At 51.7% G+C, this 22,066-nt stretch overlaps 1 protein-coding gene across 1 annotated transcript in view; it reads left to right on the forward strand.

Moving 5' to 3' along the window:
• The first annotated feature begins 773 nt into the window (after window positions 1-773).
• The window catches only part of tma16 (translation machinery associated 16 homolog), a 48,864-nt gene continuing 27,571 nt past the window's right edge, over window positions 774-22,066 (forward strand). Inside the window, exons 1-4 of the mRNA XM_078540765.1 lie at window positions 774-1,229; window positions 7,955-8,064; window positions 13,457-13,494; window positions 16,835-16,919. Coding sequence (XP_078396891.1) covers window positions 1,227-1,229; window positions 7,955-8,064; window positions 13,457-13,494; window positions 16,835-16,919 — 236 coding nt within the window. The 5' untranslated portion in view covers window positions 774-1,226. The remainder of the gene's footprint in view (window positions 1,230-7,954; window positions 8,065-13,456; window positions 13,495-16,834; window positions 16,920-22,066) is intronic.

Consider the following 22,066-nt stretch of genomic DNA (forward strand, 5'->3'; position numbering starts at 1 on the left):
ATCTATTATATTCTTTCTCATCTATTCTTTTGAAACCCTTCATGATTTTGAATATCTCTATTAAATCTTCCTTTAACTTTCTCTGCTTTAAGGAGAACAATGGAGTTTTCCTAGTCTCTTCGCATCACTGGAATATCTTAATCATTGCTGGTACCAGTCTAATAAATCTCCTCTACACTCTTTCCAAAGCCCTGACATCCCACCTACGTTATTGACCGTTGACAAGGCAGTCAACCCAGTGTTACTGATGGGTGCATGATCTACAGTTTAGGGTTAGGCTGATGGAATTTATTTTGGATATTAGCATGTGAAGGTAGAAACAGCTATTAACAATAGCAGTGCTGAAACACAGCCTTATATTACCAGTGATATGTCAAAACTGAGGCTAATTTGCCCACCAGCACTCACCATCACCATGCTCCCATAATAATTATGAACTGTGAAGCCAGTGATTGACATGCAGCAGACAGCAGCCCCTCCCCACAGAGCAGAGCACACTGCCAGCCCCACCCCCTCTCCCCCCACCCCCATCCCCTCCCCCCACCCTCATCCCCATCCCCCCACCCTCATCCACATCCCTACCCCCATCCCCACAAGTTCAGAGTGGCTCTCCCTCCCCAGTACAGAGAAAGGCTCCCCCAGCCGCCCAGTGTAGAGAGCAGTCCCTAGCTCCTCAGTGCAGAGCAGTTGTACCCTCCCCAGTGCAAAGTGCCCCATCTCCCAGGGCACAGCACCCACCCCACCCAGTGGAGAATAGCTCCTCCCACCAGTGCAGAGAGAGAGAGAGAGAACCCTTCTCCAATGCAGAGTACAGCTTCTCTCCTTGGGACCGAGCAGCCTTTCCACCCAGGGCAGAGATTAGCTGCTCACTCAAGAGCAGAAAGACCCCCTGGGTAGAGAGCAGCCCCTCCCCCACTGCAGAGTGAAAGCCCTCCCCTTGTGCAAAGAACACCCCCCTCCCCGTTGCAGAAACCACCCCCTGGGCAGCGAGACCCCGCCCCCTGGGCAGCGAGACCCCGCCCCCTGGGCAGCGAGACCCCGCCCCCTGGGCAGCGAGACCCCGCCCCCTGGGCAGCGAGACCCCGCCCCTTGGGCAGAGAGCAGCCCCTTGCCCCTCCCCCACCCCGTCTCTCGGAAAGCCCGAATCCGGAGGCTGTTGCCTTGCGCCCGGAAGGAGAGTGACGCAGCGTCATCGTTCCGGCGGATGTTGAACGGAAAGCTTCAGAATGGTGAGAGAAACTGAGGGTCAGGGTGGCGAAGGGGACGGAGGGATTGGGAGAGAAGGGGTTACGAGTGGGGGAGGGGTGTTTGCGAGGGGGGGGAGGGGTGTTTGCGAGGGGGGGAGGGGTGTTTGCGAGGGGGGAGGGGGGGAGGGGTGTTTGCGAGGGGGGGAGGGGTGTTTGCGAGGGGGGGAGGGGTGTTTGCGAGGGGGGGAGGGGTGTTTGCGAGGGGGGGAGGGGTGTTTGCGAGGGGGGGAGGGGTGTTTGCGAGGGGGGGGAGGGGTGTTTGCGAGGGGGGGAGGGGTGTTTGCGAGGGGGGGGAGGGGGGGAGGGGTGTTTGCGAGGGGGGGGAGGGGGGGAGGGGTGTTTGCGAGGGGGGAGGGGTGTTTGCGAGGGGGGGGGAGGGGTGTTTGCGAGGGGGGGGGGGAGGGGTGTTTGCGAGGGGGGGAGGGGGGAGGGGTGTTTGCGAGGGGGGGAGGGGTGTTTGCGAGGGGGGGAGGGGGGAGGGGTGTTTGGGAGGGGGGAGGGGTGTTTGCGAGGGGGGGAGGGGTGTTTGCGAGGGGGGAGGGGGGAGGGGTGTTTGCGAGGGGGGGAGGGGGGAGGGGTGTTTGCGAGGGGGGAGGGGGGGAGGGGTGTTTGCGAGGGGGGAGGGGGGAGGGGTGTTTGGGAGGGGGGAGGGGGGAGGGGTGTTTGCGAGGGGGGAGGGGTGTTTGCGAGGGGGGAGGGGTGTTTGCGAGGGGGGGAGGGGGGAGGGGTGTTTGCGAGGGGGGGAGGGGGGAGGGGTGTTTGCGAGGGGGGGAGGGGGGAGGGGTGTTTGCGAGGGGGGGAGGGGGGAGGGGGGAGGGGTGTTTGGGAGGGGGGAGGGGTGTTTGCGAGGGGGGAGGGGGGAGGGGTGTTTGCGAGGGGGGAGGGGGTGGGGTGTTTGCGAGGGGGGGAGGGGGGAGGGGTGTTTGCGCGGGGGGGAGGGGTGTTTGCGAGGGGGGGAGGGGGAGGGGTGTTTGCGAGGGGGGGGAGGGGGGGGAGAGGGGTGTTTGCGGGGGGGGGAGGGGTGTTTGCGAGGGGGGGGGAGGGGTGTTTGCGAGGGGGGGAGGGGTGTTTGCGAGGGGGGGGAGGGGTGTTTGCGAGGGGGGGGAGGGGTGTTTGCGAGGGGGGGGAGGGGTGTTTGCGAGGGGGGGGAGGGGTGTGGGGGTTGGAGGGGGAGGGGGTGTGGGGGTTGCGAGGGGGAGGGGGTGTGGGGGTTGCGAGGGGGAGGGGGTGTGGGGGTTGCGAGGGGGAGGGGGTGTGGGGGTTGCGAGGGGGAGGGGGTGTGGGGGTTGCGAGGGGGAGGGGGTGTGGGGGTTGCGAGGGGGAGGGGGTGTGGGGGTTGCGAGGGGGAGGGGGTGTGGGGGTTGCGAGGGGGAGGGGGTGTGGGGGTTGCGAGGGGGAGGGGGTGTGGGGGTTGCGAGGGGGAGGGGGTGTGGGGGTTGCGAGGGGGAGGGGGTGTGGGGGTTGCGAGGGGGAGGGGGTGTGGGGGTTGCGAGGGGGAGGGGGTGTGGGGGTTGCGAGGGGGAGGGGGTGTGGGGGTTGCGAGGGGGAGGGGGTGTGGGGGTTGCGAGGGGGAGGGGGTGTGGGGGTTGCGAGGGGGAGGGGAGGGGGTGTGGGGGTTGCGAGGGGGAGGGGAGGGGGTGTGGGGGTAGCGAGGGGGAGGGGAGGGGGTGTGGGGGTAGCGAGGGGAAGGGGAGGGGGTGTGGGGGTAGCGAGGGGGAGGGGTGGGGGTGTGGGGGTAGCGAGGGGGAGGGGAGGGTGTGGGGGTTGCGAGGGGGAGGGGAGGGGAGGGGAGGGGGTGTGGGGGTAGCGAGGGGGAGGGGAGGGGGTGTGGGGGTTGCGAGGGGGAGGGGAGGGGGTGTGGGGGTAGCGAGGGGGAGGGGAGGGGGTGTGGGGGTAGCGAGGGGGAGGGGAGGGGGTGTGGGGGTAGCGAGGGGGAGGGGAGGGGGTGTGGGGGTAGCGAGGGGGAGGGGGTGTGGGGGTTGCGAGGGGGAGGGGGTGTGGGGGTAGCGAGGGGGAGGGGGTGTGGGGGTTGCGAGGGGGAGGGGAGGGGGTGTGGGGGTTGCGAGGGGAGGGGTTGCGGGGGGAGGGTGTGTGGGGGTTGCGAGGGGAGGGGTTGCGGGGGAGGGGGGTTTGGGAGGGGGGGGGATTTGGGAGGGGGGGAGGGTGGTTTGGGAGGGGGGAGGGGGGTTTGGGAGGGGGGAGGGGGGTTTGGGAGGGGGGAGGGGGGTTTGGGAGGGGGGTTTGGGAGGGGGGAGGGGGGTTTGGGAGGGGGGTTTGGGAGGGGGGAGGGGGGTTTGGGAGGGGGGAGGGGGGTTTGGGAGGGGGAGGGGATGAGGGGGTTGCAAGGGGGTGGGGGGTTTGGGAGGGGAGGTGGGGGGTTTGGGAGGGGGGGAGGGGTGTTTGGGAGGGGGGAGGGGGATTTGGGGGGGTTTGGGAGGGGGGGAGGGGGGTTTGGGAGGGGGGGAGGGGTGTTTGGGAGGGGTAGGGGGATTTGGGGGGGTTTGGGAGGGGGGGAGGGGGGTTTGGGAGGGGGGGAGGGAGGTTTGGGAGGGGGGGAGGGAGGTTTGGGAGGGGGGAGGGGGAGGGGGGAGTGGGGGAGGGGGGCTTGGGAGTGGGGGAGGGGGGCTTGGGAGTGGGGGAGGGGGGCTTGGGAGTGGGGGAGGGGGGTTTGGGAGGGGGGGAGGGGGGTTTGGGAGGGGGAGGGGGTGAGGGGGTTGCGAGGGGGTGAGGGGGTTGCGAGGGGGTGGGGGTTGCGAGGGGGTGGGGGTGTGGGGGTTGCGAGGGGGAGGGGGTGTGGGGTTGCGAGGGGGAGGGGGTGTGGGGGTTGCGAGGGGGAGGGGAGGGGGTGTGGGGGTAGCGAGGGGGAGGGGAGGGGGTGTGGGGGTAGCGGGGGGGAGGGGGTGTGGGGGTAGTGAGGGGGAGGGGAGGGGGTGTGGGGGTAGCGAGGGGGAGGGGAGGGGGTGTGGGGGTAGCGAGGGGGAGGGGAGGGGGTGTGGGGGTTGCGAGGGGGAGTGGGTGTGGGGGTTGCGAGGGGGAGGGGAGGGGGTGTGGGGGTAGTGAGGGGGAGGGGAGGGGGTGTGGGGGTTGCGAGGGGGAGGGGAGGGGGTGTGGGGGTTGCGAGGGGGAGGGGAGGGGGTGTGGGGGTAGCGAGGGGGAGGGGAGGGGGTGTGGGGGTAGCGAGGGGGAGGGGAGGGGGTGTGGGGGTAGCGGGGGGGAGGGGAGTGGGGGTTGCGAGGGGAGGGGTTGCGGGGGGGAGGGGGTGTGGGGGTTGCGAGGGGAGGGTTTGCGAGGGGGGAGGGGTTGCGGGGGGGAGGGGTTGCGGGGGAGGGGGGTTTGTGAGGGGGGAGGGGGGTTTGGGAGGGGGGGGAGGGGGATTTGGGGGGTTTGGGAGGGAGGGAGGGGGGTTTGTGAGGGGGGGAGGGGGGTTTGGGAGGGGGAGGGGATGAGGGGGTTGCAAGGGGGTGGGGGGTTTGGGAGGGGGGGAGGGGGATTTGGGGGGGTGTTTGGGAGGGGGTGAGGGGGGTTTGGGAGGGGGGAGGGGGGTTTGGGAGGGGGAGGGGGTGAGGGGGTTGCGAGGGGGTGGGGGTTGCGAGGGGGTGGGGGTGTGGGGGTTGCGAGGGGGAGGGGGTGTGGGGTTGCGAGGGGGAGGGGGTGTGGGGGTTGCGAGGGGGAGGGGATGTGGGGGTTGCGAGGGGGAGGGGGTGTGGGGGTTGCGAGGGGGAGGGGGTGTGGGGTTTGCGAGGGGGAGGGGTTGTGGGGTTTGCGAGGGGGAGGGGGTGTGGGGGTTGCGAGGGGGTTGGGAGGGGAGGGGGTTGGGAGGGGGAGGGCTGTGGGGGTTGGGAGGGGGAGGGGCTGTGGGGGTTGGGAGGGGGAGGGGCTGTGGGGGCTGGGAGGGGGAGGGGCTGTGGGGGTTGGGAGGAGAGGGGGTGTGGGGGTTGGGAGGGGAGGGGCTGTGGGGGTTGCGAGGGGGGGAGGGGTTGTGGGGGAGGGGGTTGCGAGGGGGGAGGGGGTTGCGAGGGGGGAGGGGTTGCGAGGTGGAGGGGTTGCGCGGGAGGGGAGGGGTTGCGGGGGAGGGGAGGGGGTGTGGGGGTTGCGAGGGGGAGGGGAGGGGGTGTGGGGGTAGTGAGGGGGGAGGGGAGGGGGTGTGGGGGTTGCAAGGGGGGGAGGGGGTTGCGAGGGGGGGGAGGGGGTTGCGAGGGGGGGAGGGGGTTGCGAGGGGAGGGGTTGCGGGGGAGGGGGTTGCGAGGGGGTGTGGGGATTGCGAGGGAGGGGAGGGGGTGTGGGGATTGCGAGGGTGGGATGCGAGGGGAGGGGGTGTGGGGGTGGCGAGGGTGGGAGGGGAGGGGTGTGGGGGTGGCGAGGGGGAGGGGAGGGGGTGTGGGGGTTGCGAGGGGGAGGGGAGGGGGTGTGGGGGTAGTGAGGGGGGAGGGGGTGTGGGGGTTGCGAGGGGGGGAGGGGGTTGCGAGGGGGGGAGGGGTTGCGGGAAAGGAGGTAGCGGGGGAGGGGGTTGTGGGGGAGGGGAGGGGTTGCGGGGGAGCGGAGGGGAGGGGGTGTGGGGGTTGCGACGGGGGGAGGGGAGGGGGTGTGGGGGTTGCGAGGGTGGGAGGTGTGGGGGTTGCGAGGGGGTGGGGGTTGGGGGTTGCAAGGGGGTAGGGGGGTGGCTGATTTCCTTCCCTAAAGGACATTAGTGAACCAAATGGGTTTTTACAACAATTGATAATTTCATGGTCACCATTACTGAGATTAGTTTTTAAGTTCCAGATATTTTATTAATTGAATTTGAATTCCAGTGGATGCCATGCTGGGATATGAAACCATGTCCCCAGAGCATTAGCCTGGATTACTAGTCCAGTGATATTACTGCTATGCTGCTGTCTCCCCCTATTAGTGCTGTTTGCAGCTGCTTCTTTTTAATTTGTCATTTTGAATGCCTCTTGACTTTAGATATCATGAGTGAGGCTTAATTTTACTTAGAACTCGCCTCTCATAAATTTGCCAGAGCTCCAGACAGGACATAAGGGAAGAAAAAACAGGAGGGTGGTTTAAAGTGTGAGAGATTTAAAGGGAGACTGCCCTGTGCCCCTGGAGCCCAGGCTTCTTCCTGCCACTGCTACTATTTTCACCATGGCCCAGAGACTCAAAAAGTGGGAGGAACCTCTAGCACACAGCCACAGACAGTGCTAATTGAGGCTCACTGTGAATAGGGTCTGCCGGTCAGCCTCTTTGGTATTACAGCAAATATCCAGAAATTTCAGAATCCTCTCATGAGATTGCAAGTGAGACTAATTTAGTTGGCTTGTCTGGCTTGGCCCTATTAGGGTTTGATCATGCGACAGCTAAAGTAGCTGGGCACTGCAATTGCTGTAGGCTCACGAATGGAGGACATGAGTTCATTGGACTCAGCACATTTACAATAGTGGAATGGGTCTGAAAAATTCCACTCCCAGGGAACTTAATTTTTTATTGTTTCAGGGTGCCTAAGACTGCTGGGCAGAATTCCTTTGCTTGTTTGAGCCCAGGTGACCTTTGAGGACCAACATGCAGTGTATACTGACTCATTAGATATTTTGTGACTGGTCAGCATCACTTTTTTTTATTTCATGGGATGTGGGCATCACTGATGAGGCATTTGTTGCGCATCCCTAATTGCCCATGAACTGAGTGGCATGCTGGGCTATTTCAGAGGGCAGTTAAGAGCCAACCACACTGCTGTGGGTTTGGAGTTACATGTAGGCCAGACCAGGTAAGGACAGCAGATTTCCTTCCCTGAAGGACACTAGTGAACCAGATGAGTTTTTACAACAATGGCAGCATTACTGAAACTAGTTTTCAATTCCAGATTTTTTATTAATTAATAGAATTTATTAATTGAATTTAAATTTCACCAGCTGTCGCGTGGGATTTGAAACTATGTCTCCGGTGCATTAGTCTGGCCCTCTGGATTATTAATGCAGTGCGTTACCACTATGTCTCCAATAAAATCATGGCAAATTAAAATATCTATCATTCAGATTTGATCAAAGCATTATATCAATGTATGTGGAGTAACTGCTGCATGAAATGCTTATTGTCATATTGTGCAACCAGCTCGATAATTTATGTACTCTGAATGTTGATTGGATACTCATCTCTTATTATTCTGATGGAACATGGATGAGAAGTAACTGCTAGCAGTTGCTGATGGAAAAGAGCTACATCTACTTTCAGTAGTCAAATATTGCATTGGCTAAAAGGTCAATTAATTGGAATTTCATTAGTGTTTTAAACTAAATGGCTGACCGATAACCTGTCTGTATTTGGCCTTTGGCTAATCTTGCCATTTTGTTCCTTCTAACTAAACAATGAGAGGCAGGCGGATCTGCTTTAGGTATAATGAATCTTTTGCAGCAAATTGTTTGTGTTTTACATTTGGTCTTGCATTGTTCATTATGGTAAATGGAGCTGGCCAGCCAGCTTGCACGGTGTTATTAATACATTGTCCAAACTGCTGGAATAATAAGTGCCCTCTATTCTGACTGACATACTGTAAAGAGAAGTGCAAAATCAATAATCATCAAGTTCTTTATTAAGAGTAAAGGAGGTCTAACCTGGTTATAAGCCATTTAGGCCATTCATCTCGTAAGTTGAGGATTTAAAACTAAATGCACAGCTCTTGAAAAAGACAAAAGGTCAATGCCTGTTTTAAAATTTATTTTTATTTTTAATAGCCGAAAGCACCGAAGGCTAAGAAAGGGCCAGAGCCCAAGGTTATCCATCCATATAGCAGAAAGGCTGCCCAGATGGTTCGGGAGACACATAAGCAGGAAAAGAAGGATAAGTATGTGATTGTACTGTTTAACAAAGTCACTAAGACATTGCTGTGTGAAACACCAGTGAGCATTTTTTCAGTCAAAGCTGTTTTTCTTGATTTCGTCCCACTATGAGGGACTGTTCACCAGTCACCGTTGTTTTCCTGTTGGGAATTGGGTGCCTTGTCTTCTCAGATTTACCAAAGCTGCTGTTGATGCTGGGTATGTTAGATTTTTTTCATATGAAATATTATACCCAATTATTGATGGAAAATATCTTGTGTTTAGTTACATCCAAAGAATATTACCAGTTAAAAGATCAATTCTTTTCACTTTCATTAATCTTTTGAAAAACTCGGTTAATGACAGGACCAATAATTTGTTTGCATTAAGCCTTGACCCAATCTTAGTCCTTTTTCTATTCTTTGTAAATGAACTGAGAGAGATTTTTCTGTTTTTGAACTATCAGCATCACTCAGTTGGTAACATTCTCACCACTGTCAGAAAATTGTATTTTGCAGCTCCGCTATGGACTTTAAGCACATAAATATAAGGATAGATTCAGGGCAATCAGAGATGCCATCTTTTCCCTTGCTATCCAAGTAGGCATAAAAGATAAGATTGTTATTCATTTGCTATTATTGGACCTTGCTGTGTGCAAATTCTCTGCTACATTATCTCACATAACAACAGGGGCATAACTTTGTTTCATTCTTTCATGGGATGTAAGCATCGCTGGCAAGGCCGCAATTTGTTGCCCATTCCTAATTGCCCTAAGGTGGTTATGAGCCATCTATTGAACTGCTGCAGATCATCAGGTATGGGTACACCCAGAGTGCAATTCAGAAGAGAGTACCTACTTTTTGGCCCAGTGACAGTGACGGAATGGTGATATAGTTCCAAGTCCGGATGGTGTGTGGCTTGGAGAGGAACTTGCAGGTGGTGGTGTTCCTACGGGTGTGCTGCCCTTGCCCTGTTAGATGGTAGAGGTTGCGGGTTTGGAACATGCATGCGAACAAAGAGCAGGAGTAGGCCATTCAGCCCCTCAAGCCTGCTCCGCCGTTTAATAAGATCATAGTTGATCTAATAGTAACCTGAAATCTGCATTCCACCTACCTCCAATAACCTATCAGCCCTTGTTTAGCAAGAATCTATCCACCTCTGCCTTAAAGTATTCAAAGACTCTGCTTCCGTCACCTTTTCAGGAGGGAGTTCCAAAGTCTCATGACCCTCTGAGTGAAAAAATTTTGCTTAATCTCTGTTTTAAATGGGCGACCCCTTATTTTTAAACAGTGAGTCCTAGTTCTAGATTCTCCCACAAGAGGAAACATCCCCTCCACGTCCACCCTGTCAAGACCCCTCAGGTTCTTATATGTTTTAATCAGTTCACCTCTTACTGTTCTAAACTCCAGCGAATATAAGCCTAATCTGTCCAACCTTTCCTCATAAAATAACCCATCCATTCCAGGTCTTAATCTGGTAAACCTTCTCTGACCTGCTTCCAACACATTTACATCCTTCCTTAAATAAGGTGACCGATATGGTACACAGTACTCCAAATGTGGTATCACTCGTGCCCTGTACAACTGAAGCATAACCTCCCTACCTTTGTATTCAATTTCCCTCGCAATAAATGATAACATTCTATTAACTTTCCTAATTACTTGCTGCATCTGCACAATAGCCTTTTATGCACTAGGACACCCAGATTCCTCTGCACCTCAGAGCTCTGCAATCTCTCACCATTTAGATAATATGCTTCTCTTTTATTCTTCCTGCCAAAATGGACAATTTCACATTTTCCCACATTATACTCTATTTGCCAGATCTTTGTCCACTCACTTAACCTATCTATATCTTTTTGTAGCCTCATGTCCTCTTCACAACTTAATTTCCTATCTATCTTTGTGTAATGGAAGATGCTGTTGAATGAGCCTTGGCAAGCTGCTGCATTGCATCTTGTACATGGTGCACACTGTATATCTCACAATGTGGAGGTGGAGGGAGTGAATGTTAAGGTGGTGGATGGGGCACTGATCAAGCGGGCTGCTTTGTCCTGGAAGATGTCAAGCTTCTTGACTGTTGTTGGCGCCGCACTCATCCAGGCAAGTGGAGAGTATTCCATCACACTCCTGACTTGTGCCTTGTAGATGATGGATAGATTTTGGGGAGTCAGGAGATGTGTTACTCGCCACAGAATTCCCAGCCTCTGACCTGCACTTGTAACCACTGTATGACTAGTTCAGTTAAGTTCTTTGGCAATGGTAACCCTGCCCCCGGGATGTTGATGATAGGGGATTCAGTGTTAGTAATTCTGTTGAATGTCAAGGGGGGATGGTTAGATTCTCTTTTGTTGGAGATGGTCATTGCCTAGCACTTGTTTGGCGTGAATGTTACTTGTCACTTATCAGCCCAAACCTGGATGTTGTCTAGTCTTGCTGCTTATGGACACGGACTGCTTCAATATCTGAGGAATTGTGAATGGCTCTGAATACAATCTGCAGAAAATATGCCCATTTCTGACCTTTTGATAGAGGGAAGGTCATTGATGAAGTAGCTGAAGATAGTTGGGTCTTTGACACTACCCTGAGGAACTCCTATACTGATGTCCTGGGGCTGAGATCTTCTGTCCACGTTTGGATCAAGGCTGTAATGAAATCAGGAGCTGAGTGGCCCTGGCGGAGTCCAAATTGAGCAAAGTAATCCATTGGTTGTGAAATGTTTGAAGCATCCTGACAATCTGATTAGGTGCTATAAAAACATGAATTTATTCTTTTTTCTTATGTTGGATGGTTTTTGTGGAACTATCTTCATTTTGTTTATGTTCCTTTTTCACACTTTTGATACTTTACTTTCACCATAACAATTCATTGAGAAGCCTTGATGGAGAATACCACTGTAAAGAGAATAAATCCTTGGGCTTGACATTTCGAATCATCGATTTATTTTTTTTTTAAACATTTAGATCAGTGTAAAAAAACTGTTGTCTTTTTTTGTATAATGCGAAACTGCTATTCACTAACCATTTGCCAACAATAGAATCCCTAGTAACATCTTGCTCAAAAATCCTGATTTCAGTTATACTGTTATGTTTGTTGTTGGCCTTGTTCCTGAGGGAAATAAGGGATGGTAGAAATGGAATCTAAGAAACTATCATTCCACTCGAGCACTCCCTTTTTCTGTTCATGCTGTGATAGATTAATTCCTGATAGCATTCCCATAATATGCATTCTCATCAGCACCCCATTCTGAGCAAGATGTGAATGGAATGGAGGTCAAGAAAGAAATGGAACAATATAGCTGCCAAAGACTATAGGCCTCCAGGCCATGTTATATATACTGCTGTCTTGCACAACACTGTCAGAGGACCATAAAAAGCATTGGGTAATTGGCATATCTTATATTTTTCCCCTCTCTTCCCAAATGGAAGCAGCACTCTTGCTGTGATATGGTTCTGTGAGCAACAGCTGAACTCTGACACCTCACCAATCTGTTTATTCTTCAAGGGTTGGCCTGGACAGAAAGTTTTACCAGATTATTGGGCACTGTGGCTAAGCCTGCTCCCATCACCCACTGTTCACACATGTCATCATTGGATATCAGTATGAATTGAGTGGGAACTCTGGATAATTTTTTTTCCTCCCAGTCTGTCATGCTGTTGTTGAAACCTACTATCATCTGGGTAAAATTAATGAAGTTAGCATAGAATGTGATGAAACCTAGGACCATTCCAATCTACTTAGCTCACTTCCACACTAGACAGTGTGCCTACCAATTGTGTTATTGTCAGGAGAGTTTTAATTCTTTCTTGATAGCCAAAATCCTGGAACTCCCTCCCTAACAGCACTGTGGGTGTACCTACACCACATGGACTGCAGGGATTCAAGAAGGCAGCTCACCACCACCTTCTCAAGGGCAGTTAGGGATGGGCAATAAATGCTGGACTCGCCAGTGACTCCCACAGCCTGTAAATTAATTAAAAAAATGAATCAAATGGTGTTAGGAAACATTTTTTTTTAGCATAATTGAGGCATTTTAGTTATACACTTAAATGGCAGAATCTTGGATTATTAACATTACAACATGCTTAACTAATTGTAAATGTTGCTTGATGTAACTAGTAGCTATGGTTTTTCATTGTTTGATGGATTTAGTGTTCACAAGTTTGATCAATTTGACTGTTAGTGAATAGAGCACTGCCCTCCTATGACCATCTCCAAGCTTTTAGCTTTGTGTATTTGAAATTGTGGATAGTGCAGCCTCATGCAGTATTACCATTTTTTGCCATATGAACATACAGACATACGAACATATGAATTAGGAGTAGGCCCCTCAGCCCCTCAAGCCTGCTCCGAGATGGTTGTTCTGAATATAATCTCAACCCCGTATTCCTGCTTACCCCTCATAACCTTTCAGCCCCTTGTTAATTCAGAATCTATCTGGCTCTGCCTTAAAAAATATTCGAAGACTCTGCTTCCACTGCCTTTTGAGGAAGAGAGTTCCAAAGTCTCTCAAACATCTAAAAGAAAAAATTTCTCCTCATCTCTGTCTTAAATGGGTGACCCTTTATTTTTAAACAGAGACCCCTAGTTCTAGATTCTCCACAAGAGGAAACATCCTCTCCACACCCACCCTGTCAAGGACCCTCAGGATCTTGAAGGTTTCAATTAAGTCGCCTCTTACTCATTTAAATTCCAGAGGATACAAGCCTAACCTGTCCAGCCTTTCCTCATAAGACAACCCACCCATTCCTGGTGTTAGTCTAGTAAACTTTCTCTGAATTGCTTCTAAAGCATTTACATCTTTCTTTAAATAAGGAGACCAGTACTGTACACAATACACCAGATGTGGTCTCACCAATTCCCCATACAACTGAAGTATAACCTCTGTACTTTTGTAATCAATTCCCCTCACAGTACTGATAACATTCTATTAGCTTTCCTAATACTGTACCTGCATGCTAACCTTCTGTGATTCATGCACTAGGACACCCAGATCCCTTTGAATTTCAGAGCTCTGCGATCTCTCACCATTTAGACAATAAGTTTTTTTATTTTTCCTGCCAAAATAAACTCTTTCTCACTTGCCCACATTGTACTCCATTCACCAGATCTTTACCCACTCACTTAACCTATCTCTGCCACTTTGTAGCCTCCTTACGTTCCTCTTCACAATTTACTTTGATACCTATCTATGTGTCGTTAGCAATTTTAGCAACCATTTCTTTGGTCCCTTCATCCAAGTCATTTATATAAATTGTAAATTCCCCATAAATTGCCCATACTCACTGCTAACTTGGCCCCAGTGGACCGGCTGCCACAAAAGATTTATAATGCTGTCAATTATATTGTTACAAAATGTCTTAAGCAACCACTGTAATTTTTCAATGTAATATCTTGTTTTTGTTTCTCCTCTAACCAGGATAAAGAGTGGAAAGGCCATCCGTCTAAACACAATTGGTGAGTTATAAAATTGTAATTACCACTTGGGGTTGAAAGTGGGATATAATTGTAATATCTGAAGTCGAGGAACCTTTGGGACTTCATCCTTATTGTTGCAGTAAATACTTTATTTGTGTTCAGAGAGATCTGTGTTATGTAATGGCAAGAATGCTCATTTTGGCAGAAACCAGATTTTCAAAGAACAAAGAAAAGTACAGCACAGGAACAGGCCCTTCGGCCTTCCAAGCCTGCGCTGATCATATTGCCTGTCAACTAAAACATTTTGCACTTCCGGGGTCCGTATCCCTCTATTCCCATCCTATTCATGTATTTGTCAAGCTGCCTCTTAAACACCACTATCGTACCTGCTTCCACCACCTCCTCTGGCAGCGAATTCCAGACACTCACTACCCTCTGCATAAAAAACTTGCCCCTGCACATCTCCTCTATAGTTTTCTCCTCTCACCTTAAATCTATGTCCCCTAGTAATTGATTCTTCCACCCTAGGAAAAAGCTTCTGACTATCTACTCTGTCCATGCCACTCATAATTTTGTAAACATCTATCAAGTCGCCCCTCAATCTCTGTCGCTCTAGTGAGAACAATCCGAGTTTCTCCAACCTCTCCTCGTAGCTAATAACCTCCAGACCAGGCAGCATCCTGGGAAACCTCCTCTGCACTCTATCCAATGCCTCCATATCCTTCTGGTAATGCGGTGACCAGAATTGCACGCAATATTTCAAGTGTGGCCTAACCAAGGTTCTATACAGCTGCAGCATGACTTCCCAGCTTTTATACTCAATACCCCAGCCAATGAAGACAACCATGCCATATGCCTTCCTGACTACCTTATCCATCTTATACATTGCCACTTTCAGTGACCTGTGGACCTGTACACCCAGATCCCTCTGCCCGTCAATGCACTTAAGGGTTCTGCCATTTACTGTATAATTCCTGCCTGTATTAGATCTTCCAAAATGCATTAACTCGCATTTATCCGGATTAAACTCCATCTGCCATTTCTCCGCCCAAGTCTCCAACCGATCTATATCCCATTGTATCCTTTGACAATCCTCTTCACTATCTGCAACACCTCCAACCTTAGTGTCGTCTGCAAACTTACGAATTAGCCCAGTTACATTTTCTTCCAAATCATTTATGTATACTACAAACAACAAAGGTCCCAGCACTGATCCCTGCGGAACTCCACTAGTCACAGCTCTCCATTCAGAAAAGCACCCTTCCACTGCTACCCTCTGTCTTCTATGACCAAGCCAATTCTGTATCCATTTTGCCAACTCACCTCTGATCCCGTGCGACTTTACCTTCTGTACCAGTCTGCCATGAGGGACCTTGTCAAAGGCCTAACTGAAATCCATGTATATAACATCCACTGCCCTTCCATCTTCGATCATCTTTGTCACTTCCTCGAAAAACTTGATCAAGTTAGTGAGTCACGACCCCCCCTTCACAAAACCATGCTGCCTCTCACTAATACGTCCATTTGCTTCCAAATGGTAGTAAATCCTTTCACGAAGAATCTTCTCCAATAATTTCCCTACCACTGACGTAAGGCTCACCGGCCTGTAATTTCCTGGATTATCTCTGCTACCCTTCTTAAACAATGGAACAACATTGGCCATTCTCCAGTCGTCTGGGACCTCACCTGTAGCCAGTGAGGATACAAAGATTTCTGTCAAGGCCCCAGCAATCTCCTCCCTTGCCTCCCTCAGTACTCAGGGGTAGATCCCATCTGGCCCTGGGGACTTATTCGCCTTAATATTCTTCAAGACGCCTAACACCTCTTTTTTGATCTCAACATGATCCAGGCTATCTACACACTCTTCCCTAGACAAATCGACCGCTAAGTCCTTCTCTTTGATGAATACTGATGAGAAGTATTCATTTAGTATCTCTCCCATTTCTTCTGGCTCCAGACACAGATTCCCACCTCTGTCCCTGAGTGGGCCTACACTTTCCCTGGCTACCCTCTTGCTTTTTACATATGTATAAAAGGTCTTGGGATTTTCCTTAATCCTGGTTGCTCGTGACTTTTCATGACCCCTTTTAGCCCTCCTGACTCCTTGCTTAAGTTTCTTTCTACTTTCTTTATATTCTCCACGGGCTTCATCTGTTCCTAGTCTTTTAGCCATTACGAATGCTTCCCTTTTCTTTTTGACTAATCTCACAATATCCTTCATTATCCAAGGTTCCTGAAACTTGCCATGCTTATCCTTCATCCTAGCAGGAACATGCTGGTCCTGAATTCTTATCAACTGACGTTTGAAAGCCCCCCACATGTCAGTTGTTGATTTGCCCTCAAACATCCGCTTGTGCAGTACAATACTAAGCAGACCTGTACATTTTTATTTGCAGTGTGAGTGTTTAGCTACTCCAAATATTAGGTGGTACAAATTTTCAAATCCTGTTTTCTAGATTCTGATCTAGCATTGTGGTAACAGCATAAATATTACTCTTGCCATTGTGCCCTGCAGTGCTGATTTCTGATTCTACTCAAAATGAACACATTAACTTAACTTATACAGATGTCCACATGTTTTTCATAATTGATTATCCAGTTTTCAAAGGTACAGTGCTAAATTAAATCTTACAGAAAGGAGTTGGGTGATTATCCGGTTAGAAATATGATTGTGGTAATAAGGCTATAATTAGGCAGATAGATAATTAAATAGCATATGAAAGGTTGAGATGCATGTTGTTGAGGGTATAGAGTTATTATCCAGAGGAAGTTCACATCTTTTGGCAAGGTTCCCCCAGCAGCAGAAATCAGAATCAATTCTGTGCAGTACTCAGGTCTGTGCATTTTGTGACTAAGGAAATTTCAACACTGTTGAGACTGACCCAAATTATATAGTCCTCTTGTCCCCAACTTCCTCCTTTGTAAAATTTTAAATAAGTTGCAAAGCAGCCATAAAGACATAGCAAATTATTCATGGTCCAGTGGCATTAATGTTTTTTACAAACCAAATGGTAATTCCCCTTTTGAATTTTTCTTGTGTTCTCAATTAGTCCACTGGTGCTGATGCTGAAACATATGTTTCCTTATTCTGTGAATAGGTTCTTGAAACAGTTCAAGAGCTGAGCGTACTGCCTAACTTTCAAAACACATGATGCTTAATTTTTAACCACTGATACCAATTAGTACTTGTTCCTGCTAAAACATTCCTGGATGGTGGGGTGTAATGCTAGCATATTCTATGATATTCGTTGCCAAGCTTTTTTTATGTGTTTTAAAAATTTGATGGAGATGGTGAACTATATTCAAATGAATGCAGAAAAATATTGACATTTTGCAAGTTGATCTGCTTTCATAATAGGAAAAACATTTTTTCATACAGGAGAAAAACTGCAGTGGTTTCAAAGCCAGCTAGAGCCTAACAAGACTGAGTACAGTAAGCAGGAAGCCTGTGAGATAATAGAAAGGTAAGAGGAAATTTTGGAAAAAATTTGTAATGTTATTTCTTCTGCAGGAAAAGTTGATGGAGCTGGTTGGTGCAAAGCATTAGCACACTGTTCCAGGGGCTTTAATTTGTCAAAAAAAAGCCACAAATGGAAAACCAGAATAGCAGTGATTGACATATCTTGCTCTGTCTTTCATTCTTTCATGATGAATTGCATTTTAAACTTGCTTCTTAGATTAATTAATTGATTGCTTGCATACAGCAGTAAGGGAAAATACTCAGTGCCCAAAGACATAAGCTCAAAACTTACTGTCGGATTGCCACTTTGCTTCTTTTACTTACCCAGGTCGGGAGCTGCACATTTCTCGCCCGATCTCCTGAGATAGAGCTGGTAAGAAATGTGCAGCCTAGCAGCTCCTGAGCCCCTCCAGTGCAGGGCAGCAACATCAAAGGAAGTGAGGCACTAGCTGCCATAAAGCAGTAAGTTTAAAGGCCCCAGCCACTTTGACAGGAGAGAAGGTAAGTGGGTGAGAGATTAGGGCGGTCGGCATTAGGGTAGGGGAGGGTACTTGAGGGATTTGGAGGATAGTTGGGGGTGGCCTGAGGGGTGGAGGTTGGGTGGCAGTTGGGGAGGTGGGGGATAGACGGGGAGGGTTTGGGTGGTAGTTGGGGAGGTGAGGGGATAGTTGACGGGGGGGGTTGGATGGTAGTTGGAGAGGGGTTGGACGGTAGTCCGGGCGGGGTTGGGCGGTAGTCCGGGCGGGGTTGGGCGGTAGTCCGGGCGGGGTTGGGCGGTAGTCCGGGAGGGGTTGGGCGGTAGTCCGGGAGGGGTTGGGCGGTAGTCCGGGAGGGGTTGGGCGGCAGTCCGGGAGGGGTTGGGCGGCAGTCCGGGAGGGGTTGGCCGGCAGTCCGGGAGGGGTTGGCCGGCAGTCCGGGAGGGGTTGGCCGGCAGTCCGGGAGGGGTTGGCCGGCAGTCCGGGAGGGGTTGGCCGGCAGTCCGGGAGGGGTTGGCCGGCAGTCCGGGAGGGGTTGGCCGGCAGTCCGGGAGGGGTTGGCCGGCAGTCCGGGAGGGGTTGGCCGGCAGTCCGGGAGGGGTTGGCCGGCAGTCCGGGAGGGGTTGGCCGGCAGTCCGGGAGGGGTTGGCCGGCAGTCCGGGAGGGGTTGGCCGGCAGTCCGGGAGGGGTTGGCCGGCAGTCCGGGAGGGGTTGGCCGGCAGTCCGGGAGGGGTTGGCCGGCAGTCCGGGAGGGGTTGGCCGGCAGTCCGGGAGGGGTTGGCCGGCAGTCCGGGAGGGGTTGGCCGGCAGTCCGGGAGGGGTTGGCCGGCAGTCCGGGAGGGGTTGGCCGGCAGTCCGGGAGGGGTTGGCCGGCAGTCCGGGAGGGGTTGGCCGGCAGTCCGGGAGGGGTTGGCCGGCAGTCCGGGAGGGGTTGGCCGGCAGTCCGGGAGGGGTTGGCCGGCAGTCCGGGAGGGGTTGGCCGGCAGTCCGGGAGGGGTTGGCCGGCAGTCCGGGAGGGGTTGGCCGGCAGTCCGGGAGGGGTTGGCCGGCAGTCCGGGAGGGGTTGGCCGGCAGTCCGGGAGGGGTTGGCCGGCAGTCCGGGAGGGGTTGGCCGGCAGTCCGGGAGGGGTTGGCCGGCAGTCCGGGAGGGGTTGGCCGGCAGTCCGGGAGGGGTTGGCCGGCAGTCCGGGAGGGGTTGGCCGGCAGGCCGGGAGGGGTTGGCCGGCAGGCCGGGAGGGGTTGGCCGGCAGGCCGGGAGGGGTTGGGCGGCAGTCCGGGCGGGGTTGGCCGGCAGTCCGGGAGGGGTTGGCCGGCAGTCCGGGAGGGGTTGGGCGGCAGTCGGGGAGGGGTTGGGCGGCAGTCGGGGAGGGGTTGGGCGGCAGTCGGGGCGGGGTTGGGCGGCAGTCGGGGCGGGGTTGGGCGGCAGTCGGGGCGGGGTTGGGCGGCAGTCGGGGCGGGGTTGGGCGGCAGTCGGGGCGGGGTTGGGCGGCAGTCGGGGCGGGGTTGGGCGGCAGTCGGGGCGGGGTTGGGCGGCAGTCGGGGCGGGGTTGGGCGGCAGTCGGGGCGGGGTTGTGCGGCAGTCGGGGCGGGGTTGTGCGGCAGTCGGGGCGGGGTTGGGCGGCTGTCGGGGCGGGGTTGTGCGGCAGTCGGGGCGGGGTTGTGCGGCAGTCGGGGCGGGGTTGTGCGGCAGTCGGGGCGGGGTTGTGCGGCAGTCGGGGCGGGGTTGTGCGGCAGTCGGGGCGGGGTTGTGCGGCAGTCGGGGCGGGGTTGGGCGGCAGTCGGGGCGGGGTTGGGCGGCAGTCGGGGAGGGGTTGGGTGGCAGTCGGGCGCGGTTGAATGGGAGTGTAGTCGGGGAGTGGAGAGTAGTCGGGGGATGGTATGGGGTGTAAGGAATGTTCAGAAGGGGTGGGGGTTGTTGGCGGGGGGGGTTGCTGCTGGAGGGTGTCGGACAAGTATTCAGTGGATGGGAGGGTAGTTGGGCGATGGGGATAGTTGGGAGGGTTGGGGTGGGATGTTGCAGTAGTTAGGCAGTGGCGGTGTAGTTTTGGGGGTTAGGGGATCGGGAGGGTAGTTAGGGGGTAGCTGGGGGTGGTGATGGGTTAGTCGGGGGGAGTATTGAGTCATTGGGAGGATAGTGGAGGGTTGGGGTGTGGTTGGAGGTGTGGGGGAATGTAGTTCTGGGGGTGGCAGTATTTCGGGGGCTTGAGAGGGTAGGCGGTGGGGGCGAGAGATAGTCGGTTGTTGGGGACAGGGTAGACCGGTGTTTGGGGGTCAGGTAGTCGGGGAGATGGGGGGTAGTTAGGGTGTCCAGTGGGCAGGAGTGGGCGGTCAGTACCATAATTACCCAGGAGTTAGAATTAGTTTTTATCCTTCTAACCTTTCCTGGGTAACTATTCTGCTAAGAGAGCCGGAACCATCTAAAGTCTCCGATTGTGCAGGGTAATTGCCCATTGAAAGTTTAAACTCCCATGCACTCCTTGCCTGGGGATTTCGGGGATCTCCCAGTGCATCTTCAGGGATACCACCGGGGAATGACCCTCCCGAAGTGGGATGTTCTGGGTCATATTGTATCTTTGTTGTTAGAATTAGAAAGCTAGATTAAATTTCTATTCTCTAATGCTTCATGAGCTTTAGTATGAAATGTTTTAAGGAAGGAATTTTGGACTGTAGAATGCAAATATTAGATCCCACAAAATATGTAAAGAATATTTTATTCGTTTGGTAGTACAGAACTTGAGCATTGCTGAAAAAAGAGACATGTCTAAGCTTTTCGTCTTGCACTCAACTGGACACCTCACAAGAATACCAATATAAGGGGAAAACAATAATTGATACTATATGTGAAAAGAGTGCTGATTGGTTGGCAAGTGACGTGGCTATGGCGAATGCACCAGTGATGGTGACTGACAGTTAACTGTCGAGCATTGTTTGAAATTTCAACCAGGCAGCTTGACCTTGATTGGTCAAGGCATTGCCCTGAGGAATGAGTCAGTGAATGGCTGTCACTTATTTTGTTTAGCTGAAACAGGTGCAATATGTGTACACGTTCTTTCTGTCTGCAAAGAACAGGGTCCTGTGTATTAATATATGTAGCTTCCAGTACATGCAAATGCACCACACTGTGAGCCCAACTGACAATCTTAAATTGGTTGTCAGCATAATTCTTAGCACACTGAGGATTATTTAGCAAATGTTGTCTATTCATGGAATCACATCTAACATTGGATACTGTTTTGAGTTTTGCAAGCACAGGCTGGTTGGGTATGGTCTGTCCCTTGCCCATTGCGAACAGTGACTGGGACGTGTTCTTTCGGACGTATGGCCTACATACCTAGCATCACATTCGCACTGAAATTCATATACCACATTATTCATTTGTATGATAGGCGGAACATCTTTTTGACTTGACTGCAGCATCTTGTTAGTGGTGAATACCACTCATGTTGCTGCTGCATAGTAGTAGCGTGAAACAGCTTCACCTGTTACTCAAATTTTTGAGATACCTAGAAGCATTTGAATTAGTGTCAATTTTTAAACCTCTTAAAATAAAAAAAATCCTTTTCCTTTTTGAGAACTTTATCGGGAACCAAACCTCAAACCTTTAAACTTTGTAATAATTGTAATTTACACTATCAAAATTAAAACCACCTCTTTCTCAAGTGTATGAATTTGTATCCAGATTAAAAGCCCCACATGTTTATCAACACATATTCTTTATTTTAGATAGCATCATAGTTTTTCAAAAGTAACTTGCTAAAAGGTCTGATACTCATTGGTCAATGTGTTTGTATCAGATCTCCTGGCCTGAATGGGTGGAGTCGAATTTTTTTTTTATAAAGTAAAGCCTCTAAACCATGACTATACTGTGGCATTAAAAATCTGCATATAAATTCTTAGATTTTTAAAGCTGCTAGAAATCTTGTTACATTTGCATTTATCTCTAAATAGAAGTACAAGAGTCCATAATGCTCAAGGGGGATGGGTTAATTTAGCAACCTGAAAGCTGGTGGAAAGAGTTAAATCCCTGGTAGTCTGCATGAGGGTGGTGCAAAGGCTGGTTCATTTCAAACAAAGGAAAACCCTGTTGTATCTTTAGAATACCTTCAAATTGTGATTTTTGACCAGAAAACTGAACTTGAACCTTATAACTTAAAACACTGGTTTGTTTGATTATACTTTAATCCGAGGCTTTTAACTTAAAAGTGCTGAACTCCACACACAAATGACTATTAAGGAAAGAAAACACATTAAAGTTTGCACACAAATTCTATATTGCACGCAAACACACAATATAAAGATATGTACCTTTCCATTCTTATAACATTTATCTTAACACCTTAAAACTTACATATTCTAAATAAAACTTCGAGTAGCAGTGGGGGAAAAGGGATCTTTAGAGACTCACACCTACAGGAACAACAAAAATGACCGAAGTTCACATTTCCTCTGACCCTGCCTGTCACTGCTTATTAACCCCCCTAAGAGGTAGCCCCCTCTCCCGCCCCCAAATCAAAATCTGTTAATGCTCATAACTACATTTGTCTACTTTTAAATTTGTTGATGCACATCTTAATATCAGCTTTAATATCAAATTATTTCAATTACCCCACTTAGGTTGGTCAAGTACATTCTCTCTGTTCAGCTATTAAATTAACTGCCTTTACACACTTTGCAA

Source organism: Cetorhinus maximus, chromosome 1 (assembly GCF_964194155.1).
Source record: "Cetorhinus maximus chromosome 1, sCetMax3.hap1.1, whole genome shotgun sequence".
NCBI classification, from domain to species: Eukaryota; Metazoa; Chordata; class Chondrichthyes; order Lamniformes; family Cetorhinidae; genus Cetorhinus; species Cetorhinus maximus.